The 19520-nt window shown below is 38.3% G+C and overlaps 1 protein-coding gene across 7 annotated transcripts in view; it reads right to left on the bottom strand.

The window, feature by feature from the left end:
* PHLDB2 (pleckstrin homology like domain family B member 2) overlaps positions 1 to 19520 on the bottom strand; it is a 101355-nt gene that overhangs the window by 40204 nt on the left and 41631 nt on the right. For 5 of the 7 annotated variants that reach the window (XM_067546225.1, XM_067546222.1, XM_067546224.1 and 2 more), the window contains 4 exons: positions 16399 to 16782; positions 12596 to 12739; positions 11540 to 11677; positions 1203 to 1331 (listed from right to left, as the gene is read on the bottom strand). In XM_067546225.1, coding sequence (XP_067402326.1) covers positions 1203 to 1331; positions 11540 to 11677; positions 12596 to 12739; positions 16399 to 16782 — 795 coding nt within the window. The remainder of the gene's footprint in view (positions 1 to 1202; positions 1332 to 11539; positions 11678 to 12595; positions 12740 to 16398; positions 16783 to 19520) is intronic. The other 2 variants (XM_067546226.1, XM_067546228.1) reach the window with 1 other exon arrangement.

Here is a 19520-nt window from a genome sequence, read left to right as displayed (position 1 = left end):
GAAAGAACCCACTCTGATTTTCAGAGGCCAGGTTGAGTTTGCAGGCTGGCACTTAAAACTAGGTATATTTGCTACAGAAGTTGTTGAAAGGCAAGTAGCAAACCCCACAACGCCATTTTTATAGTCTCTTCCAATACCTAACTGTACTTTAACTTAGACCAGGGGTGTCAAACATCTGGCCCGCAGGCCGGATACGGCCCACCAACCTTTTTGGTCCGACCCCTGATGGTAGCGCGTGCTGCCGTGAGATCTTGCGGCGTTGCGCACTGCCACCAGCGAGTACGACGCCGCGAGATCTTGAGGTGTTGCGCGCTGCCGCCAGCGAGTACGACGCCACGAGATCTTGCAGCATTGCTGGCTGCCATGAGATCTGTGTACTCTGGCGGCAGTGCATGGAGAGCTGTGTGCACGAGACACAGTGATCCAAAAGTGCCTAGTATTTCGATTTATCGTATGTATGGCCCACTTGAAGTACATTTAATTCAAATCTGGCCCACCATAGCAAATGAGTTTGACACCCTTGACTTAGACTGTACTTGAACTTTGTTATGTTACATGCAATGAAGTCAAGTCACAGGTGAACTGTAAGGGTTGAATAAAATGCTACTGTGCTGCTGCAAAGAATGAAGGAGTAACTCAGATATGCAAATAAATTATTGACACACATAACCTTAGGAATGACATTTTCAATGCATGATTCAGATTAAAACTAAATTATGTATTGAAAATAAGTATGCACAGCAACACACAGAGACCAATTTACAGTGTGGCAAAAATAACCCAACAGATAATTGTGTCAAATAGTAATGCAAGTTAAGTGCTGAAATAGTTTATCCTAATTACTGAAACTAAGTATTTCTCTTTGCTTGTTCAGTTACAGGGTGATGCTCTAATGTCCATCTGAACATCACAACTATTAGCTTTCACATCAGCCAACTGGCGCAGGGTGTTAATTATGCGTGACTGGTCTACAGCTTTAAAACTACAAAAAAAAAAAAAATTAATCCACCAATTTGCATTCTACTCAATTGGCACCATGCAAAATATTAATTAAGAATGCACTGAAACAACTCCTTAACCCTCACAACTAAGCCACAAAATTTTTTGCAGATGCTTCTTTGTACATGTGAGATAGAATATATTACAATTAACTGAGTAATAGAAAAAGAAAAGTTAGTGCAATCTTGAAACTTGCTACTGACCCTCTTCAGCTGCTGCTGTAACTGTTCCCTCATGGATTCAGGGCAATTATCAAGCTGGGTCTTCTGTTCGGAGTAAAGCTCCTGAAGCCTCTCTAGTTTTTCCCTTTCAGCATCAAGCTTTATTTGTTCCTGAAGTTTGAGCCAGAAAATAAAAAACAGAATTACCTTCAAACCCAAGTAGTTGTTAGCAATTATGATCATGTGTGGCAAATACTTCATTAATGAACTCTAAAAAGCCTAAGCATGTAGTTAAGACAGACATACATGGTTAGCATAAATTGCAATGATGGGATGTAAAGTTGACAAAACAAAAGTTAATCATCACAGAGGAGTAATTTTCTTCCTAGTCATTGCTCTTTGTGCAAAGAAGATACACACCTCCCTCTCCCATGCTCCAAAGCCATTGGCTAGTCCAGTCCCATCTTTCAAATCGAACCTAAATCTTTCTTATATAGTAAAAAATGGTTAAGGCGGCAGCAGGCATGTTAGTCTGACAGTGATAGAGTGAAGTGAAAAAAGTAGCTTTTGCTAAGAGCAGCGTGAAATATTACATATACTCTGGTTGTAAAGGGAACCTGGCACTATCAAGGGGAGTAAACTACCTGTCTACTTCCTCAGCACAGATTAATATATTTAGTGAGCCGTAAAAAAATGAAGTGAGGCAAACTACAGTGAAGAAGTATGTTTGGGACAGGAAATTCTGTTTCAGTAGCTAAAACACATTGAACTTGTTCGGTTAAATCCCGTAGGGAACTGTATCCTGTTCTCTGGGATGCACATAAGGCTGCTTTATATACTCCTCCCTGAAAACTCAACAACCTTCCCTAGATAAATCTTATTTTCATTTCTCCAGAGTACATGAAATTCTTTAATGTAATTTACTCACTTCAGCACTGGCCAACATACTTGGTACATTCTCTTAAACATTCTTTTAACATGTGACTGGAAGTAACAATATGCCTGACATGCCATAGAAAGCTGCTGCCAGAACATGTACAATTCCAGAAACGATGAAAGGGTAAATTAGTCTCCAACAAATGGTACCCATCAGGAACCATCTTCACATATGAAGATAGCCAGGCCTTCTTAACACCATTTTTAGTCTCCTGCTGCTCAGAGACACGCTGAAATATTATTCAATTCCTGCTTCTTCTTCTCTTTGAGCTACACATGGGCTTCTCATTTCTCAGCGCGCCTCCACGTCTTCTTGATATTTTAGGTGCCCTAAATGTTCAAGCCTTTTCCTTTGGACCTTCCAAGGACAGTTGAATTCTGTACCGCTATGATGTCCACTCATTCGTCCTCTTCTCTGTCTATCTTCTCTTTCTCTGTCTTCCAAAAACAAGTGCTTCTTTTCAGCTGTTCCTCACGCTCAGGTTTTGCAGTCAGAGTGCATCATTTGCACCCCATGAGTAGACACTTCTCTCTCCATACATGATCTTCTGTTTCATGAGTGCTGAATGCTCTTTCATAGTCTCTTCATTATTACTGAAACAGTCATCAAACCCTCACCAATTATTTTGCTTGCTCAATCTCTTTTTATTCTCCTCTCCTCTAAAACTGGGGTAATATCATTTTCCCAAGATAGGTTGATTGATTGTTTTTTAATGCTTATAATTAGGTCTCGTGTGAACTGAAAGACTAGTTTTGGTCATTTCTCAGGCCATGCCACCAGGCCAGTGAATTACTCAGAACAATGAAACATTTTTCACAAACTCATAAAAACCTAGAGATTAAACCATTATGTTCAGTCATCTGGACTTCACACCTTCACTCCTGTTCTCAAATAACATAAACAGAAGCTCACTTACAAGTATGGAGCAGTTCCAACTTGTGACTTGAGGTCACACAATGAGACAGCAGCATACAGTTGTAATTAGAACCCAGGAGACATGACTCCTAGATCTCTGCCATAACCAATGTACCTCAATCCCTCATCTATTCATTCAACTGTTCTGAGATCAAACTCATCCCAGATAGGCCACCAAACAGTCATCAAATGACAGCTTTGTCACTACTAGCCCAGTATGTGGCAGACAGAATATATGTGAGGATCCTGACAAGGGCAGCTGGGACCAAGGTCAGAGCAGGATCACACCTGAGGCTTAGAGTAGCAGAGGAGTTTGTACTTAAGTTCCAGGCTGGGGTCGATATCAAGGATCAGAGCCCAAATCAGGTTTCAGCCTCCAGGTCAGCAGGCGAGGTCCAAATCAAGCTGAGGTTGAAACCAGGAGTTCAAGAACAGGGAGCAGGAATAGTCATGGCAGCTACAGGAGATCCCTGCTGTTGCCTAGACACTTCTTGGAATACTGCTTGGTTTATATAGGGCCAGGAGCCAATCAGGAGCCATGAAGCTGCTGCCTGTCAGACCCGTTGAGCCGGAACTTCCCATGGTCTGTGTCCACAGCAGGTCATGGCTGTCAACCCTTCCCCCAGCACAAAAGGGAATCTAAATATTTCATAAATCAATATCCAAGTCTTCACAACTCTACCTGTCAGTTCACATTAGTCCTAGGCACTATCAGATCGGTATGTGGGTGGGATGAGGAAGAGAAGAGCAACTTACAGCAACAAGAACTACTGCAACCTTCAATTACTCCAATGCTGTTAATAGCTTCCCGGAAATCCATGCAACCTAGCAATCACACTAGCTCATTCACTAAGAGGCAAGACAATCTAAGTGTGAACAGCTAACATCAGCAAGTACACAACTCACTGAGGACCATGCCAGAGATTTATTACTTCCATCAGTAAACCAGTAAGGTATTCGTTGAAGACTGAAAGTAAATGATACCCATCTCTTCTATTTATAACTCAGGAAGTTCTAACATCCCAGCAGACTGACTCACTTGTGCAAACATAGCAGGAAATGTCTCCTTAAGCATTTAGAGGCATTATATGTTTTGCAGACCTTTGGTCAATTACACCAGCACTGTTGACTTTGCATTGGTTTAGTTCACACACTGATAATTTGATGAAGAATTGAACTGAATAATAATTTATCTGCACTTCAATAGTATCTTCCTCCAAGGATCTGAAAGAGCTTTATAGCCATAGATTAAACCCAATGGCCCTGTGAAGTAGGTACTATTGTCCGACATTTACAGACCACAAATTGATTTGGAGACTGTAAGTGAGCTATCCAATGTTACAGTCAGTGACACAGCTGTGACTAGCGCACACATGTTCTGGCCCCAGTTCTGTTCATTAACCACATGAACATCCCTGATTCCTAAGGGATTGCTGAGATTTTAAGAGAAGGTTTGGAAAAGTTGTAGGAGAAAGATACAATTTTCAATAGCATTGAGCTAGCTACCAAATGTTCTATTGTTATTTTATACACAGCATTACCCCCTTCACTTCCCTCCCCCCCCACACACACACCCCCTCTCTGTGTTCTCCTCCAAAAAAATCTGTTACAGAGCAAAGTTTTAAATGTGAGTTAAAGCTAGCTTCAACAACAGGGAGAGCCTCAAAGTCAACTTATGCCTGTTAAACACATTCCCTGCAACTTTAACTGCTTTCCAAACTTCAGTCTTCATTCCATAACAAAATTAGAAGCAGATTAGGTGCCCCTATTTCTGCAGGAGAAAAGAAAAGCCCAGGAATATGACATGTTGTCCTGCCATATTTTCCACTTTGGGCCATATTCCATCTTCAGATACATGTGCTCATCTCCCATTGAATCTAACTGCAGATACCCAGGAGTATCTGGGGGGAAATTTGGGCATTTAGGAGCACTTTTGAAACAGATAATTTTGCCCAGTAACTCATTATGAGATACATAGCTGGCATATGTATTATTTTGAAATATGAATCAACCCTGATAATTAAATCTAAAGCATTTGTGATATTTACTGGTCTAGTAGGTCGCTCAACGCAACCTTCTTAAAAAAACTGACCAATAGAAACACTTGCATGTATATGGAAGCTATTACACTTTCTCTATAAATTCAGGATTTAAGAGGACATTGCAGTAATGCTGGTAGGCCAGAACTTCAACCACGGGCTTTATTTTAGATGACCATGGCACAACACATTCTGTGCTTTATTGGCTCTGTTCAAGTGAACCAGCAAAACATTAATATCACAAACAAAAAAGTGTGCTCGAAGACAGGATCTTAAATAAAAGCTGAAGAGGAACAGTGCAATATGATTGCAACCCAAAATAAACCCAGCACTCTGGGTTTGTTAGAAATCGGATATTTAGGATCAAACCCTGGATTTTGACATTTCAGCCTTCTGTTTTGATGATATTGGTGGGGGAAGGGTTTGATCAGTTGTCTCTCCTTGTACATAGTAGCGGGAGGGATAGGAGAAGGACAAGCTGGGAAGAAACATTAAAAAATAATTAACAGAAACTATAAAAATAAATTGCTCAAGGTCATTGTGAAAAGAACTGCATGGCTAGAAAACAAAGATTTGACTGTGGCCTTAAAAAAAAAAAAGCCAAAAAATGTTGTTTGACATGAGAAACACAACGAAGACGGAGGAACAGACAACTGTACATGTAATAATAAACAGTCCCCAAAGATCTCAAAACAGAGTCAACTCGCCTACTGCAATTACTCCAGTATGAAATACCTCAGGATCTGCATCAGACAAGAACCTAAACCCACACCCAGTTAACACTGTTCTAAGATAGTAGACTGTATTTGAGGATGTCATTCCCATCATACTTATTACTCTTTCACATAGACGAGGCTATTAAATCTCCAGTAATTCCCTAGCATGTTCTTCTAGAGCTTTCCGAAAATCAAGCCAGGACCTAAATGGGTTTGCATTCTGAATTACCTCTCCACAAACTCCAATTGTGTCCAAGTATGGCCAGACAACCTGAACCACATCCCAGAAAAGCCCCCCCAAAGCCTACAGTCATATAGAAAGATGGCATAAGAACTGGCCAACTAGCAAAGGAGCAGAAAGAACATTTCTTTAGAGAACCCACGACTGGTCCATGCCAGTTGAGTCGGGCTCAGGCTAAGGGGCAGTTTAATTCCAGTGTAGACATTCCGGTTTGGGCTGCAGCCTGAGCTCTAGGACCCTGAGAGGTGGATATTATCCTAATACAACATCATGCGCTGCTGCTGGGGGCGGTGGCGCTGTCTTCAGAGATAGGCGCATGGCTAGCGGCTGCTGCTCTCTGGCCACCCAGCTCTGAAGACGGGGTAAATGTAAGTGTGGCAATACCATGACCTCCCTACAATAGCCTTGAGACCCCTTTTTGGGTTGGGACCCTCAGTTAGAGAAATGCTGCTGTAGGGTAAAAAGTACACAAAAGACCAGATTTGATGCATTTTTCATGGCCGTGTGTTTGGTGGGGCCCTAACTATAAACATCGAAATCACTTTGGAGTGAAAAGAAACAATATGACAGCAAGAGGATCACCGTGGCTATGAATAAAGACAAAAGACTGATTCGCCATATCATGGTCTGGAGAAAGACACTCAGCACCCATTCTCTGAGGAGCTACCTCAGTGAGCACAGGTAGTTTATGAAAGATAGGGTCATGGCTCCTTGGGGTCAGCAAATGCTGCAAAAGACTGAACTTTGGGGTGAAAAAACAACTCTATTAGATAGAGAAGGTAGCTATTAATAAAGTGTAGGCGCTAGGTCATGTTTTCTGATTTTGTTTTGTTCGCAACTGTTTGTTTCCATCACTCTCACTTGTTTCTGTTTGGATCTCTATTCTTTCTTAAAGACATTTCCTTTTGTTTTACTATAATTGAACTCAAGCACTGTGTGTGATACAGTAGCAATGGGCTAAGATAAAACTGATAAACTAGGGCACACTGTTCCGTTGAGAATGGATGATCTGATATTTCTGCAGGTATCCAGTGATCAGGGGTTGCATACCTCAAGGGGGACACTCTGAAGGGCTTCAGAGGCTGGGTGCATCTATTGGCAACCAGCAAGGCTGGTCCCAGAGGAGAGTGCTTGAGTGGCTGACAGACTGGTTGTGTTAGAGAGCGGACATCCAGATGGCACAGGCAAGCCTCCCTCATGCAAGAGGAGGGTGGTAACAAGACGACTCACAGCCTTGGGTGCCCCAAGAAGTGTCACATCACTATAGACATGTATATGCTCCCAAGGGGAGCCTCACCTTGTCCATAAAATAAAATTCTCAGGGGCATTGCATTCTGGCTACTTCAAGGGAAGGAGGAAGCTCTGCTTTTAGTGACTCGCTATCAGTAGAGCTATATCATCTGGAGTGAATTTGTCAGGATATATTCCTCTCCCCAAAAGTCAGCCTTATCCCTATAACTAGACAGCAGGTGGGGAAAGGAAATGCACCCCTTGATGGTCAGACTATGAAGGAAGCTAATGGAATAATTGTGAGACAGGCTGAATTCACCCTTTCCAGTGTTTCTAACATATTGTCAGTTTCTCAGAATTGAAAGCATTTGCAATCTTGTGGCTGGTATTCATGAAACAAATAGGGCTGCTTGATGTTCTGAGAACAAAAAGACAAGGATGGAATGAAACAGACAAGTTGTTTGTTCTTCCCTCTATACTTTCCCATGTTTCCTTAGGGCCTATTTTCCATACATTTCTGTCTTAGGAGAGACGCACAGCTGTGGATGAAAGCTGGCACAATTTAATCATGAATGGCGAAGTTTAAGGTTGCCACTCAGACACTAGTGGTCTTACAAGAGATTCATTTAGGGGTAATGACAGGTGCCTGACAGACATGGGGAAAGAAACATGATATTAAGGGGAAAAGCCATTCCCTTTTCTTTTCCCAATACTTCTCTGGGTGGAAGGGCTCTCTCCTATAAATCAGGAGCTTTATATCAAATGCTGCAAGTATAAAACAACAGCAATTCCATAGTAAACTAAACAATGCTTCTGCTTTAAGTGCAACCCCACACTAACATACATCAACTTCTTTTTAAAACAAACCAAGTTTTTTTGCAGTTCACTGGTATTTTAATATTCAGTACATCTTAAAAACGTCATATCTTCCAATCGCTGTTCAAATTTTACACTAATTAAGCCTAAAACACCCTTAAAGTATTATCCCCATTTCACACATGGAGAAACAGATAGAAGTTGCAACTTGTTGATGGACACACAGGAAGTCACTGGAGACCTGGGATTCATAAACTCATTCTCTGAACATGCTTCCTCATTGATTAAAAAATAGCTCTTTCTAGAAAACAATGCCTCTAATAGAACTGCTAGAACAGAAAAGTAACAGTCTTCCTGGCTAACCATAATATCCTCAGCCGCACAAAATGCTTTAAATAAGAAAACTTTAAAATACTGGACAATCTTTAACATATACTAGTTGATGACAAGAGGATACAAAAGAACAGGTATCTTTCTAGCAGTACAATCCCCTGTTGAATTTACTTCCTGATAGTGGTCTCAGAATGAGCCTGACGTTTCTAATTATTCATTATCATTTGTAACAATCCTTGTTTCCTGTAGTATCCGCATTGTTGCAGGGCCCTATTCACAGTCTTTATGGACTTCAGCATATTTGTTACTTTAGGAGTGCCACTGATCTCAATGAAATTACTCAACTGCTTAAAATTATACGTATACTTAAGTATCTTGCTAAACTGAGGCCTTAGTAGGGAAAATGTAAAAAGTTCCGAAGTATTAATTTGTCTGATTCTTCAGGCTTTGCACATTTTCACTGCAGGATTCAAATAGCAATCTGAATTTTCGATCCAGAGGAGACTGGATTCTCATAGTTAGGACTACCAATGTGCATAATTTTGTTTGTTGGAGTCCCTTTTAAAGGATTGGCAGACTGGCATCCTTTCCTTGACTCTACCTGAGACAGGGCTGACAGGAGAAGGATAATTCTTCATTCCTAAAATTTAGGCTTAGGTCTCTTGATAGAAATCTGGGCCAATTATTTCAAAGAGGGAAAGCCTTTCTGCCACAACTTCTATTAATCAAAGTTCACCAGCACTGTTCTTTTGTCATGCTCATATAGTCATTATTTCATTTTCTTTTTCACTAATTTTCATCCATGTCTTTTCAAAATGCTTTGTTATTTGTAAGCCAAGTTAGCTCGGACATGGTGACAGCATTCAGCTACATATGACCAAATTTATTTGCACATCTGGATAATTCAGCATGGCTATATATAGTTTTATACAACTTTCATAAAGACAAAAGTCACTCGTGGTCTGATACAGAGCATGGCAGGTCTCCAGCTCAAAGAGTAATTCTGAGGAAGCGGTAAATGAAAATAGCACATTGGAATAGAGGTGCTAATTCAGCCTTCGTAATCGTGTCACTTCTGCGTACATAGAATTCAGTAATATGACGTGATTCCCTCCAGTAAAAAATAAGAAGAAGAAGTAGTAGTAGTAGTTTGGGGAACAGTCTGTTTGTTTGTTTGTTTGTTTGTTTTTTGTACTTGTACAGTTTGGTTCTATTCCCAAAGCAGCTGAGTTAAAATCATTTTGTCAAACTCTGTAGTAAAGTTTTTTCCCAGGAAGCATGAAGCTACAATCAAGTATCAAATTGCATTATCACTGATTTATTTCTGGGGCTGCCTGTGCCAAACCAGAACATACAATCCATAGTTTGCTATTGAAGTCTGAGCACTTCCATAACTCAAGTGTTTAAATGCTATATTAGACTTTAGCAAAAGTTAGGCTTCAGAGTGTTTTGTTGTTCCCCATGAAAGGATGATAACAAATATGCACAAAATAGCAACAACAGACTTGCCATTTCACTTGCTGATTACAAGTACAATGCTGCTATGTTTGATTCACAGCTCTGTGAGGGAATATTTAAAATGTTACCAAAAATGTGAAAACAGAGAAAAAAATAAGGAATAATGTCTATTTGTCATAAATGTTGAGATTAAAAAGAGAACAAGCATGAGAGAAAGAGGGAAAGCATCACTCAGACATTGAATTTCTATCTACGTATCCAAATACTTAAGGGGCTCACCCCATACTGTCTGAAAACCTAAGCTCCTTGACAGCAGTCCTTTAAAATGAAGCTGTTTGCATAGCTATGACTTATCACCATTTCACCTGAAGCCTGGACAGTGACCCGCTTTAGACTGGTCTGTATTGTTCAGGCTCAATACATGAGAGAACAATGATGCGGAAAGAGTTCAGATAAATGCAACAAAAACATTAGTGGGACTGTCGGCTTAACTTAGAAGGAAAGTTGATGAGAACTAAAAATGCATAGTTTGTCTAAGCAACAGAAAGGGATGGTGAAAGGTTCATGGAACAAATGCAATGAAGCCTGTCTCAGGTGACCAGCCAAGGAACAAAAACTAAAACCAAATGATCAGAACACCAACAAAGTGACTACAAATGAATCTCCATAGTGTAAACAGGAAGGATGGAGAAGAATTATTTAGAGTAGTTCCAGGGAAGACAGTTATAAACCATGGGATGAAATTAAGAACAACTATTGGCTTAATATCCAGAAAAATCTCCTGACACTGAGATATAACAGGCTGTAGAATGGTCTTCCAAGAAAAGATGGGTGGACTACACACTAGACAATAGACTAGAGGTCACCTAATAGATCATTTTGGGTAGCTAAGATTTGTATTTCAAGTTATGTCAATATTTCACAGAAATAACTGGGTATTAAAAACAATTGAAAGTTATGACCATACATATTAGAGAACGAATGAATTAATTTGCACAAATATTTAGAAAATTCTTTATAGATTACCAAAATTCGAAGTTAGCAAATTGAGTGAACCTGCATAATTGGAGAGGTGTCTTATTTATCACTCTGCATAATATATGTTGTTATATATTTTGTAAGTGAAGTCTCAATAAAGTCAAACTATAGCAATCTGCTCTTACATTTCTTTGCTAAGAAGGAAAAATATCCTTGAACTTTTTGAGAGAATTAGAGAGGGTCTAATGTAATGCAGTTTTAAAATGAGAACTTATGCTGTGGAAAAGTCAAATTAATACCACCTTTTTTAACAACAGATAACATAACCGCAATAGGACATTGTAGTCCAAGCTACATGTTGTAATAAATGGTGTGTTGTGACTGCAATCAGCGTTCACTCTGTTTTACTTGGCATCTAAAGCACCCAAAGTATACCAAATATCTTTACAGCAAATCAGGCCTTTCTACTTTATCACTTCATGTTGCTAATCAACCATATCTCAGCGCATATCAGTGAATGCATATCTCAGTGCATATTTTTAGTACATTCTAAAGGTGAAATTCTTGAGACAATTATTTTCCACCATTTAAGTCAAGTAACTTACCTATTGCCTCTGTATGTTACAGATCTCCTCCTCTATGTTAATAATTTGAATACACTTTGAAGATCAAGGACTAAATAGCACAAAATTAGTGAAGATGTTAACTTTGTTTACCTTTGTCTTTTCACCAATAACATTTCTCTCCAGCTCAGCTATTTTCCTGTTCAGATGATCCAATATTTCCTTCTCTTTTAGAAGTTCAGTTGTTTCAGATTTCTGTTCCCCATCCAAAAGGGCACATTCCATGTCCAGCTAGGAACAGAAAACATTTCTCAGAAGCTTACAAAGAAATCATCTTACACTTTTTTTTGGCGGGGGAGAGATGAGGGGAGGTATTCATCCTATAGTTACATTTTTAAAAGCAGTGTTGATGCTACAAGGCATGAGCTTCTACATGTTACAAAGAGACCACAAATATAATATGTAAAAAGGAAAACCTCACCATAAAATATTATAACAAAGTCCAAACCAGCTTTACTTTAAATATTATCTGTTCCGTACTTGTTTTCTAATTCTCTTCTTTGCTTCCTTCTGTATGATACTCTACCTACTATCTGTGCCCAGCCTCTGCACTAACCACTTTTGGAACAGCTGCTTCTTTCCTGTTGTTGCTAATTAGAGACAGGAAAACTTAATGCCCATACAGCTTGGTTTGCAAGTGTGAGATTCTAGAAACCAACAGTGCTTCATAGTCTTGCCAGCACAAGGGTGAGGAGTTTTAAAAAGAAGTTATCTCACATCCTTACCCTTTAAATGGCTTCTCCCCAAGTGAGACAAGATACTCAGATAAATCCATCTACCATTCAATAATCAGATCTATTCTAATTACATTTAGGGTCATAGTAGTTAGAGCTAGAAAAGGCCAAATAGATCATGTTATCGAGCCTCCTCAAGGGAAGAAAAGAGTCCCCACAGTACGGAAATAACAGTTAATATGATACTGCACTTAATTTTGTACAAAAGGCAGAAGATTTGAATGCTATGTAAATTCATGAGACTCCTGTGTATTTTTAAAATACACACACACACACACACACACACACACACACACAGAACAAGATACATGTATATGTACACGTGTACATACATATATACAATTTTAGATATTTAATAAGCAGGACATTTAAAATCAAAACGTGAAAAGAAACAGGAGACCCCATCTGTTAATACCTCTCTTGAAGATTCATCCATCTGATCATTTAAATCTTTGATCTTCTGTTCAAGTTCCTCTAAGTTATTTAGTGTTGCTATGCGTTCTTCCTCCAGCCGACCAAGCTCCTGTCCTCTTTCCTCATCCCTTGTGTGTTCTGGTGTCTGCAATTAGTCATTAGACGGTGTTTATTAATAAAATTCTAAAGATGTACATTTTCCTCCTCCTCTCACTCTGTATTCAACAACTTTACACAATTGTCACATTGTCAAGAGCTGTTTTTATACCTGCTAATTGACACTTCACTTCTAAGCATTGTGTACTGAACTTCATATATGAAATCTTTTCTCCTTAACTCTTCTTGTTAGCTATATTCTTCAGGTACCTCCTACAATGTGTTATTTTCATTGTAACAAGCCAAAGTTCTCTCTTCCTAAGTAAAACAGATACAGGATGACAAATTTCTCCTTTTAAAGTATACGTCAGTTCTATATATAACAAAAACCTGGAAGGATATTATAACATTTCATAAGCAACTATCAAAATGAACAGCTTTGGTAAGTAAGATGAGTGCACAATTAGCATGGCGAGCTTAATCTTTAAAATCCCTCTCTCTTGCCTCATTCATTTATTGGACAATTATGACAGATATAAAAAACCGTGTTAATATTTTTGGATTTTATTTTACCCAGGAAAACCTAATTCTGAAATAGTAGCTAGTTTTCAAAGTGCTTCCGCAAATTATCCTGTTTTCTAAAGGTTGAAGTAATGGGGTCAAAATTACTTTGTAAGGTCACTCATTCACATTGTCTCCAGACAGAATTAGAATCAGATCTTGGCTCTCGGTCCCTTGCTTTAACTGTTAGACCATATGGCCTTCTTCAAAACCCAGTGAAGCTCAACTACCTAATTACTATTCTGAGGGCAGACATTTTAACAAGAGATCATGTGCAAATCTGACCTTGATATTTGAGAACAATGAACTACATTTCATTAACACTCAGGTGCCTGTTACTGCTCTTCTCTGGCTTTAGCAGAGCACACTTTACCATGAATGAATGGTATTCCTTACTTACTAGTGCTAGTAATCCTAGCAGGAAAGCCTCTTTTTGTCCGGTATCCTGTTTGGCTAATGCTGACATAACGTCTTCAATTTCAACTTCCCAATAGAGATTAAAAATAGGATCTTTCATTTATGGAAAAAAAGTAATAGTCATGAGCATGGAAGAGTTTCAAGAGCACAATAACTTGCACATGAAGTGTTTTAATGTAAATTTCAGATTAAAAAAAAAGGAGAGAGTATCATAAGGCATAATTATAGGAAATTGGTTTCTGCATAAAATACCCTTATTCCTAAAGGCTCGGCAGAAAGAGTTCTAGAAAAGCATCCCTCTTTCTTTCCTTTAAAGTAAATGACATCCCCTTTTAACTATGCATGCACAAAAACAAGTCAAACAGAAGATATTCTGTAGACATGAATTATATTTAAGTGGAATTAAGCTAATGTAGCCCTTACTCCAAAGGGGTAAGGAGAGAGACATAAAAATACATGAAAGCTATAAACAGAAGCCATCATCAAGAAGACAATGTGAGAGATCCCCTACTATGAGGTGATGATTAAACTGAAGAGTTGTGTCTTGACATCTCCTTTATTTTGAGAATCCCTAAAGAGTTAGTGTTGTAATGGATTAGCTGCTAAGATAACGAAATGTTGATCAAGTTATACTGTAACTGATTGGATATTCCTGTTACCACCTGATGTAATTTATTTTAATGCCACTACAACTGTGAAAGGTTCATGTAACAAATGCAATGAAGACTTTCTTAGGTAAACAAAAAATAAAACCAAATAAGCAGAATACCAGCCAACCAACCAACCATAAAACCCAAAGTCACCAACTAGGAGTTGGTCTTTAAAAGAGACAATTGCCAAGTCAGTTTTAGCTGAGAATTTATTCTTTGAAAAAATAAGCTCTTTAAAAACCTGAGGCCAACAGAAACATTTGCATTATCCTGGACATTTTAGGGAGGAAAGAAAGAGAGAAGATTCTAGTTCTTTCCTCTTCTTCTCGGCCCAGGCCAGATTGCTTGAACTCTTAGTCTCAACATACCAACAAAGCTTGTTGGGAATTTTTCAACTAAACTTTTTTTTTTTTTTAATCAGAAAATGCTGATTCATCAAAACCAAAACGTTTCATGGAAATGTTTGGTTTCAATGAACTTTTCTTGATATGCAGGCAGAACCAGGGCTCTCAGGGCTTCCAGGCTCTCTGTTCCATGGCAGAAACTCCTACATCTCCAAAGTCCGGGTGAGGAATCTCCTGGAGTTGGAGAGGGAGTGATGGGGCTTGTGGTTTTATTGAAAAAACAAACAGAAAAACGGTTTGGTTTTTCTGAAACATTTTTTTTCTTTAAATTTCCTTTCTATAGGAAATTTCTAATTTTTAAAAGTGGCAGATTTTTCCATGGAATGGAAATTCTGAGTTTCGATCACCTCTACATGAAAATAACTCAAAATTAAATTTGCTCATTCAATCCAAACTGGTTACAAGACCACTGAAAGTTAGAACATTTATTCAGTGCAATGCAATTTACAGGTAAAATGAACTACAATGCAAAAATGTAGAAGATTAGGTTATCACTGTTCCGTCTGAAAGAAAGCACCCCAAAAGTAAACAGACATAATGAATAGCAAAATATGAATTCAATTTTTGAAGTGTTAGTTATTAGTAACATCATTAAGGAATTTATGTTTTTAAAAGGAGCACCCCCTTTAACTTACAAGCCTACACTGTGAAATGAATGGGGAATATTCTGAAGTAGCTATTAGAGAATATCCTTGGAACGGATTTTGTGGTGTGTGAATACATAGACTGTCACAGTACACTTCACAAGAGGCAGCATGCAGATTGGAGCAATGACTTTGTTCAGAATAAGGAAAAGAGATGGGGGAGTAAATTCAGCCAGGCAATTCTTTTCCACCCACTTTACAACTACAGTATTCTGGTTAGCTGGCCAGAAAAATCTGGTCATTTTACAGCAGGCAGAAGTTTCAGTCAAAGGGAGGAGAAAAGTTACATGATTTCTTCCTCTTCTGGCAATAGGCCAGAATACTTAAAATGGTAAGTCGCAACAGGACAACAATTCTAAATTAATTTTGCTCATAAAACCCAATCTACAGGACTTTTGAAACTCTGCTTATTTAATTAATATAATAGTGTTATTTAACACAGTGGTTCTCAACCAGGGGTATGCGTACCCCAGGGGATACACAGTGGTCTTCCAGGGTGTACAGCAACTCATCTCGCTATTTGCCTAGTTTTACAATAGGCGACATAAAAAGCACTAGCGAAGTCAATGCAAACTAAAATTTATACAGACTAAGTGAGAAAGTAAGCAATTTTTCAGTAATATCATGCTGTGAGACTTTTGTATTATGTCTGATTTTTGTAAGCAAGTAGTTTTTTAAGTGAAGTGAAACTTGGAATACATGAGAAATCAGACTCCTGAAAGGGGTACAGTAGTCTGGAAAGGTTAAGAGACAAGGATTTAACACACTCCCTCCACCCAATCTTTTTCCCCCAAAAAAAGCCCTCCTCCTGAACTATTTATCATTTGGAAAAAGTACTTAAAATAAATAGCTTTCATAGTAAATGAAATCACCAACATTTTGATTCATACTGGATCAAATAGATGTATTGTGTGACTAAAACCTTATATTTAAGCTATTTTCTTTGTGATTTCCACCATGAAAACAGAAATCAAGTGGAAGACTACAACTAATAGTTCCCACTATGAGATATTCACTTCTTAAGAGTCTTACCTTTGGTATGATACTTAGGTAAGAAGATTCACTGGAAGCCTTCAAGAAGGCAGAGGAAGCTAAAGCTGGAGTCTTCATATTGTCACTGAAGTGTTCATCAGCTCTAATCCCTCTAGAGGAAAGGAAAGTAGCAGCACTTCGATTGAGATTACTACACTCTGAGAAATCAGAATCGCTTGCTGATGATTTCAAGTGGATTCTAAATCTTGTTTCTGGATTCATTTGAGAATCGTCAAACACAGAATCTTCATCTGACAGCTGAAGTTTTTCAAGTTCTTTGTTAATTTTTTGAACATCAGCAACAGTGGCAACAGCAGCAGGATCGCTATCAGGTTTGGCATATTCAGCACACAGGTTGAGAATGGTTTCCAGCCGCTGACGCTCCTAGTAATTGAAACAGATGGTGCTAAATTTAACAGAGAGATTTCAAGCAAGGAAAACGTCAAAGCTACACAGAGGTTCATTATTTTTAATGTCAATATTTTAAGTCATTCCATTTTCCTCTGTACCTTTAACATTCTAGGAATAAAGTATTATATATGTTTATACATAAACATAAATTGATGGTGTGGCAGAGGAAACAAAAGTTCAAGAAATCCTAAAATATGGGAAATAATTTCTGTATAAAAGGGTTTAATGGAAAATCAGTGTAATAGTTTAATGTCATAATATATATAAATATCATATAAAAAGGGATTTAAAAAACAACTGAGTCAAAAGTGAGTTGTAAGATAGAGAACACAGAAGCTGTTCTCCATTAAACAAGATGATCCCATGTTCGAGTTTCAAATTTCCCTTTTCACCACAGAAAAATATTATTAATTATTATTATTATTAATTTCCAATAGCATCAAAACGTGAATAGTCCTGCCCAATAGAGCTTACTCTCTAAAAGATGTGTCAATCCACTTTGTACTTTTAGCTATGCTCCTGGCAGAGATTAAATGACTACACTGATTTTACATAGCACCAATTTATACTTTTTTTGTATTTCCTGTTTCATTGACTTTTGTTTCCCTTTTCTTCTCCCCACTCCCACACCAAGTTTGTAAATTGCTTTACATCTGCAGACACCCACCTTTGATTCTTAGGAGATTGAGAAGGAAAATAATATGTCATGAGCAAAGGCTGACCAAAACTGAACAGAACCTAAAACGGGGGTTTATTGCTCTGCCAGCAAACTTTTAAGTTATAAAAGCTCATGAAGGAGTCACACCATTTTCTGAACCATTTAAAAAAATTAAAACAAAAACAGTTTTGTTATGTTACACAGAATTTCTTAAGTTCAGAACAAAGTTATCAGGTTTAAAAAAAAAGATACTATGTTATAACTTAAGTTCATGCTCCTTTTAAAAAAAAAAAAAAAAGGGAGAAAAGATTGTAACTGGAAAACTGCTTACCATAAAAAGCCTCATTAAGACAGCTTCATGTTTTGCATTAACACCAAAATGAATGAATAAGGTTTTTATAAATTTTTCATTTTATCTCTAGGAAACACCTCTAGACTATCACTCAGCAGATTTAAAACCAACAGCAACACCTCCTCTGAAACTCTCTCCTGCCAGAACTACTACAGGTTTATTCAATTTCCAAGTTCTACCTGGCAGTAAATCCAAATTCAGAATTTGCAAGATAGCTAACTTCTTGTAATCGTATCTCACTTCAGTCAGCGGCAATTAGAAACAAGAACCAAGTAGAAGAGTTAGAGCAAGACACCCTTTCTGGTTTCCCTGAAACAAGCAATATGAGTGTAATAAATCTTAACACAAATGAACAAGCACTTAGCTTTTAATAGGATTCAACAAAGGATTACAAATTTACATGGATGAGAGCATCCACAGTTACATTAAAGAGAACAGACGTATATATTAAAAAAAAACAAAAAAAGAACTAAACCTTTCTGTTTCAGGGCATAAGTGACAGGTATTAGATAAAAATTTCCCCTTTGGGTAGTTTATTCCCAGTTGTCCACTATGGAGTTTCTTGCACCCTGCTCTGAAGCCTCTGGTACTGGGGCCACTGTCCAAGACAAGCTGTTGGACTATATGGACCACCTAGCCTGATCTGGTACAGCAATTTTTATCCATTCTTCCGTAAGGCAGGTGGCAGACTCAGCAAACAGATGTCAACTCCAAACTTATGACGCCCCACCCCATCCTACAAAAGCCCTCTATGCAACTACCCTGCAAGCCTGTCCTTATTCTCCTAACCCATTCATTCTCACCTCCTCCTAGCTTCTACCTTTATGGTAGGCAACCCAATGCCTAAAGCACTACGCAACAGTTGGCCAGGAACTCCAACATTTATGTATCTCTTGCAGTTGCCACTGGGCGAGGCCTGGCCCTTTGATGCTATTGTCATAAGAGCTAGAAAAGAGAAAGACAATATTGGAACATAGAGTCCCATCCCCTCTGCAATGACAGGATATATTTCTTGTCTTCCCATCATCATCCTTCCGCTTTGTCAATACAGGACATACCTGATTTTAAACCACAACTACATTTTATCTTAGCTAAAAAGGTAAGCTAAGAAACTCCTTTATGGGAGCAATAATAAACTATCACTTTGTGAGCTGATGGTAGGGAGGGTTATTTTGGGTATCTTTGCAAGTCTTAGCAATACAAAAAGCTCTCTCTAAAGCTTGGGAAAAAGCACAAATTTGGCAAAAATCTCTCTCACTCTTCAGAAAGTTCCCGATGAACTTCTATATTTGAGGACACATTAAGGAAATGCCTAAGTCCAGTACCAAAAATAGAGTCTTTTGCTGTCCTCACTACCGCACAACTAAGAGGGGAATAAGTTATCTCACTACTATTTCAAAATGTGCTGCAGTGTATTAAGAGGCTTACATACAGGAAGTTCTGTCTGATGCTATTTCGTGTATTCTATTCTCATCACTTTGCTTGCAGCCAACTTGTTCTAGTTCCAACACACCTGCATTCACAAGTTCAAGCCATAAATTTTGAAAGCAACTGGCAAGCCAAGAAAATATCCTAGCAACTGAAGAGATAAAGAAGGCGGGATGTGGATAAAAATGTATTAAACTAAATTATGCAAAGAATGCATCATGCTAAACTTTCTGGTTAGACACTAGAAAATATAAAATATGTCAAATTGGATTG

The sequence above is a fragment of the Emydura macquarii genome, unplaced genomic scaffold (assembly GCF_026122565.2).
Source record: "Emydura macquarii macquarii isolate MOO-44397 ecotype Brisbane River unplaced genomic scaffold, CSIRO-AGI_Emac_v2 contig_1119, whole genome shotgun sequence".
Classification (NCBI taxonomy): domain Eukaryota; kingdom Metazoa; phylum Chordata; order Testudines; family Chelidae; genus Emydura; species Emydura macquarii.
Note: the sequence above shows the minus strand (reverse complement) of the source record. Positions and strands in the feature narration are given on the sequence as shown.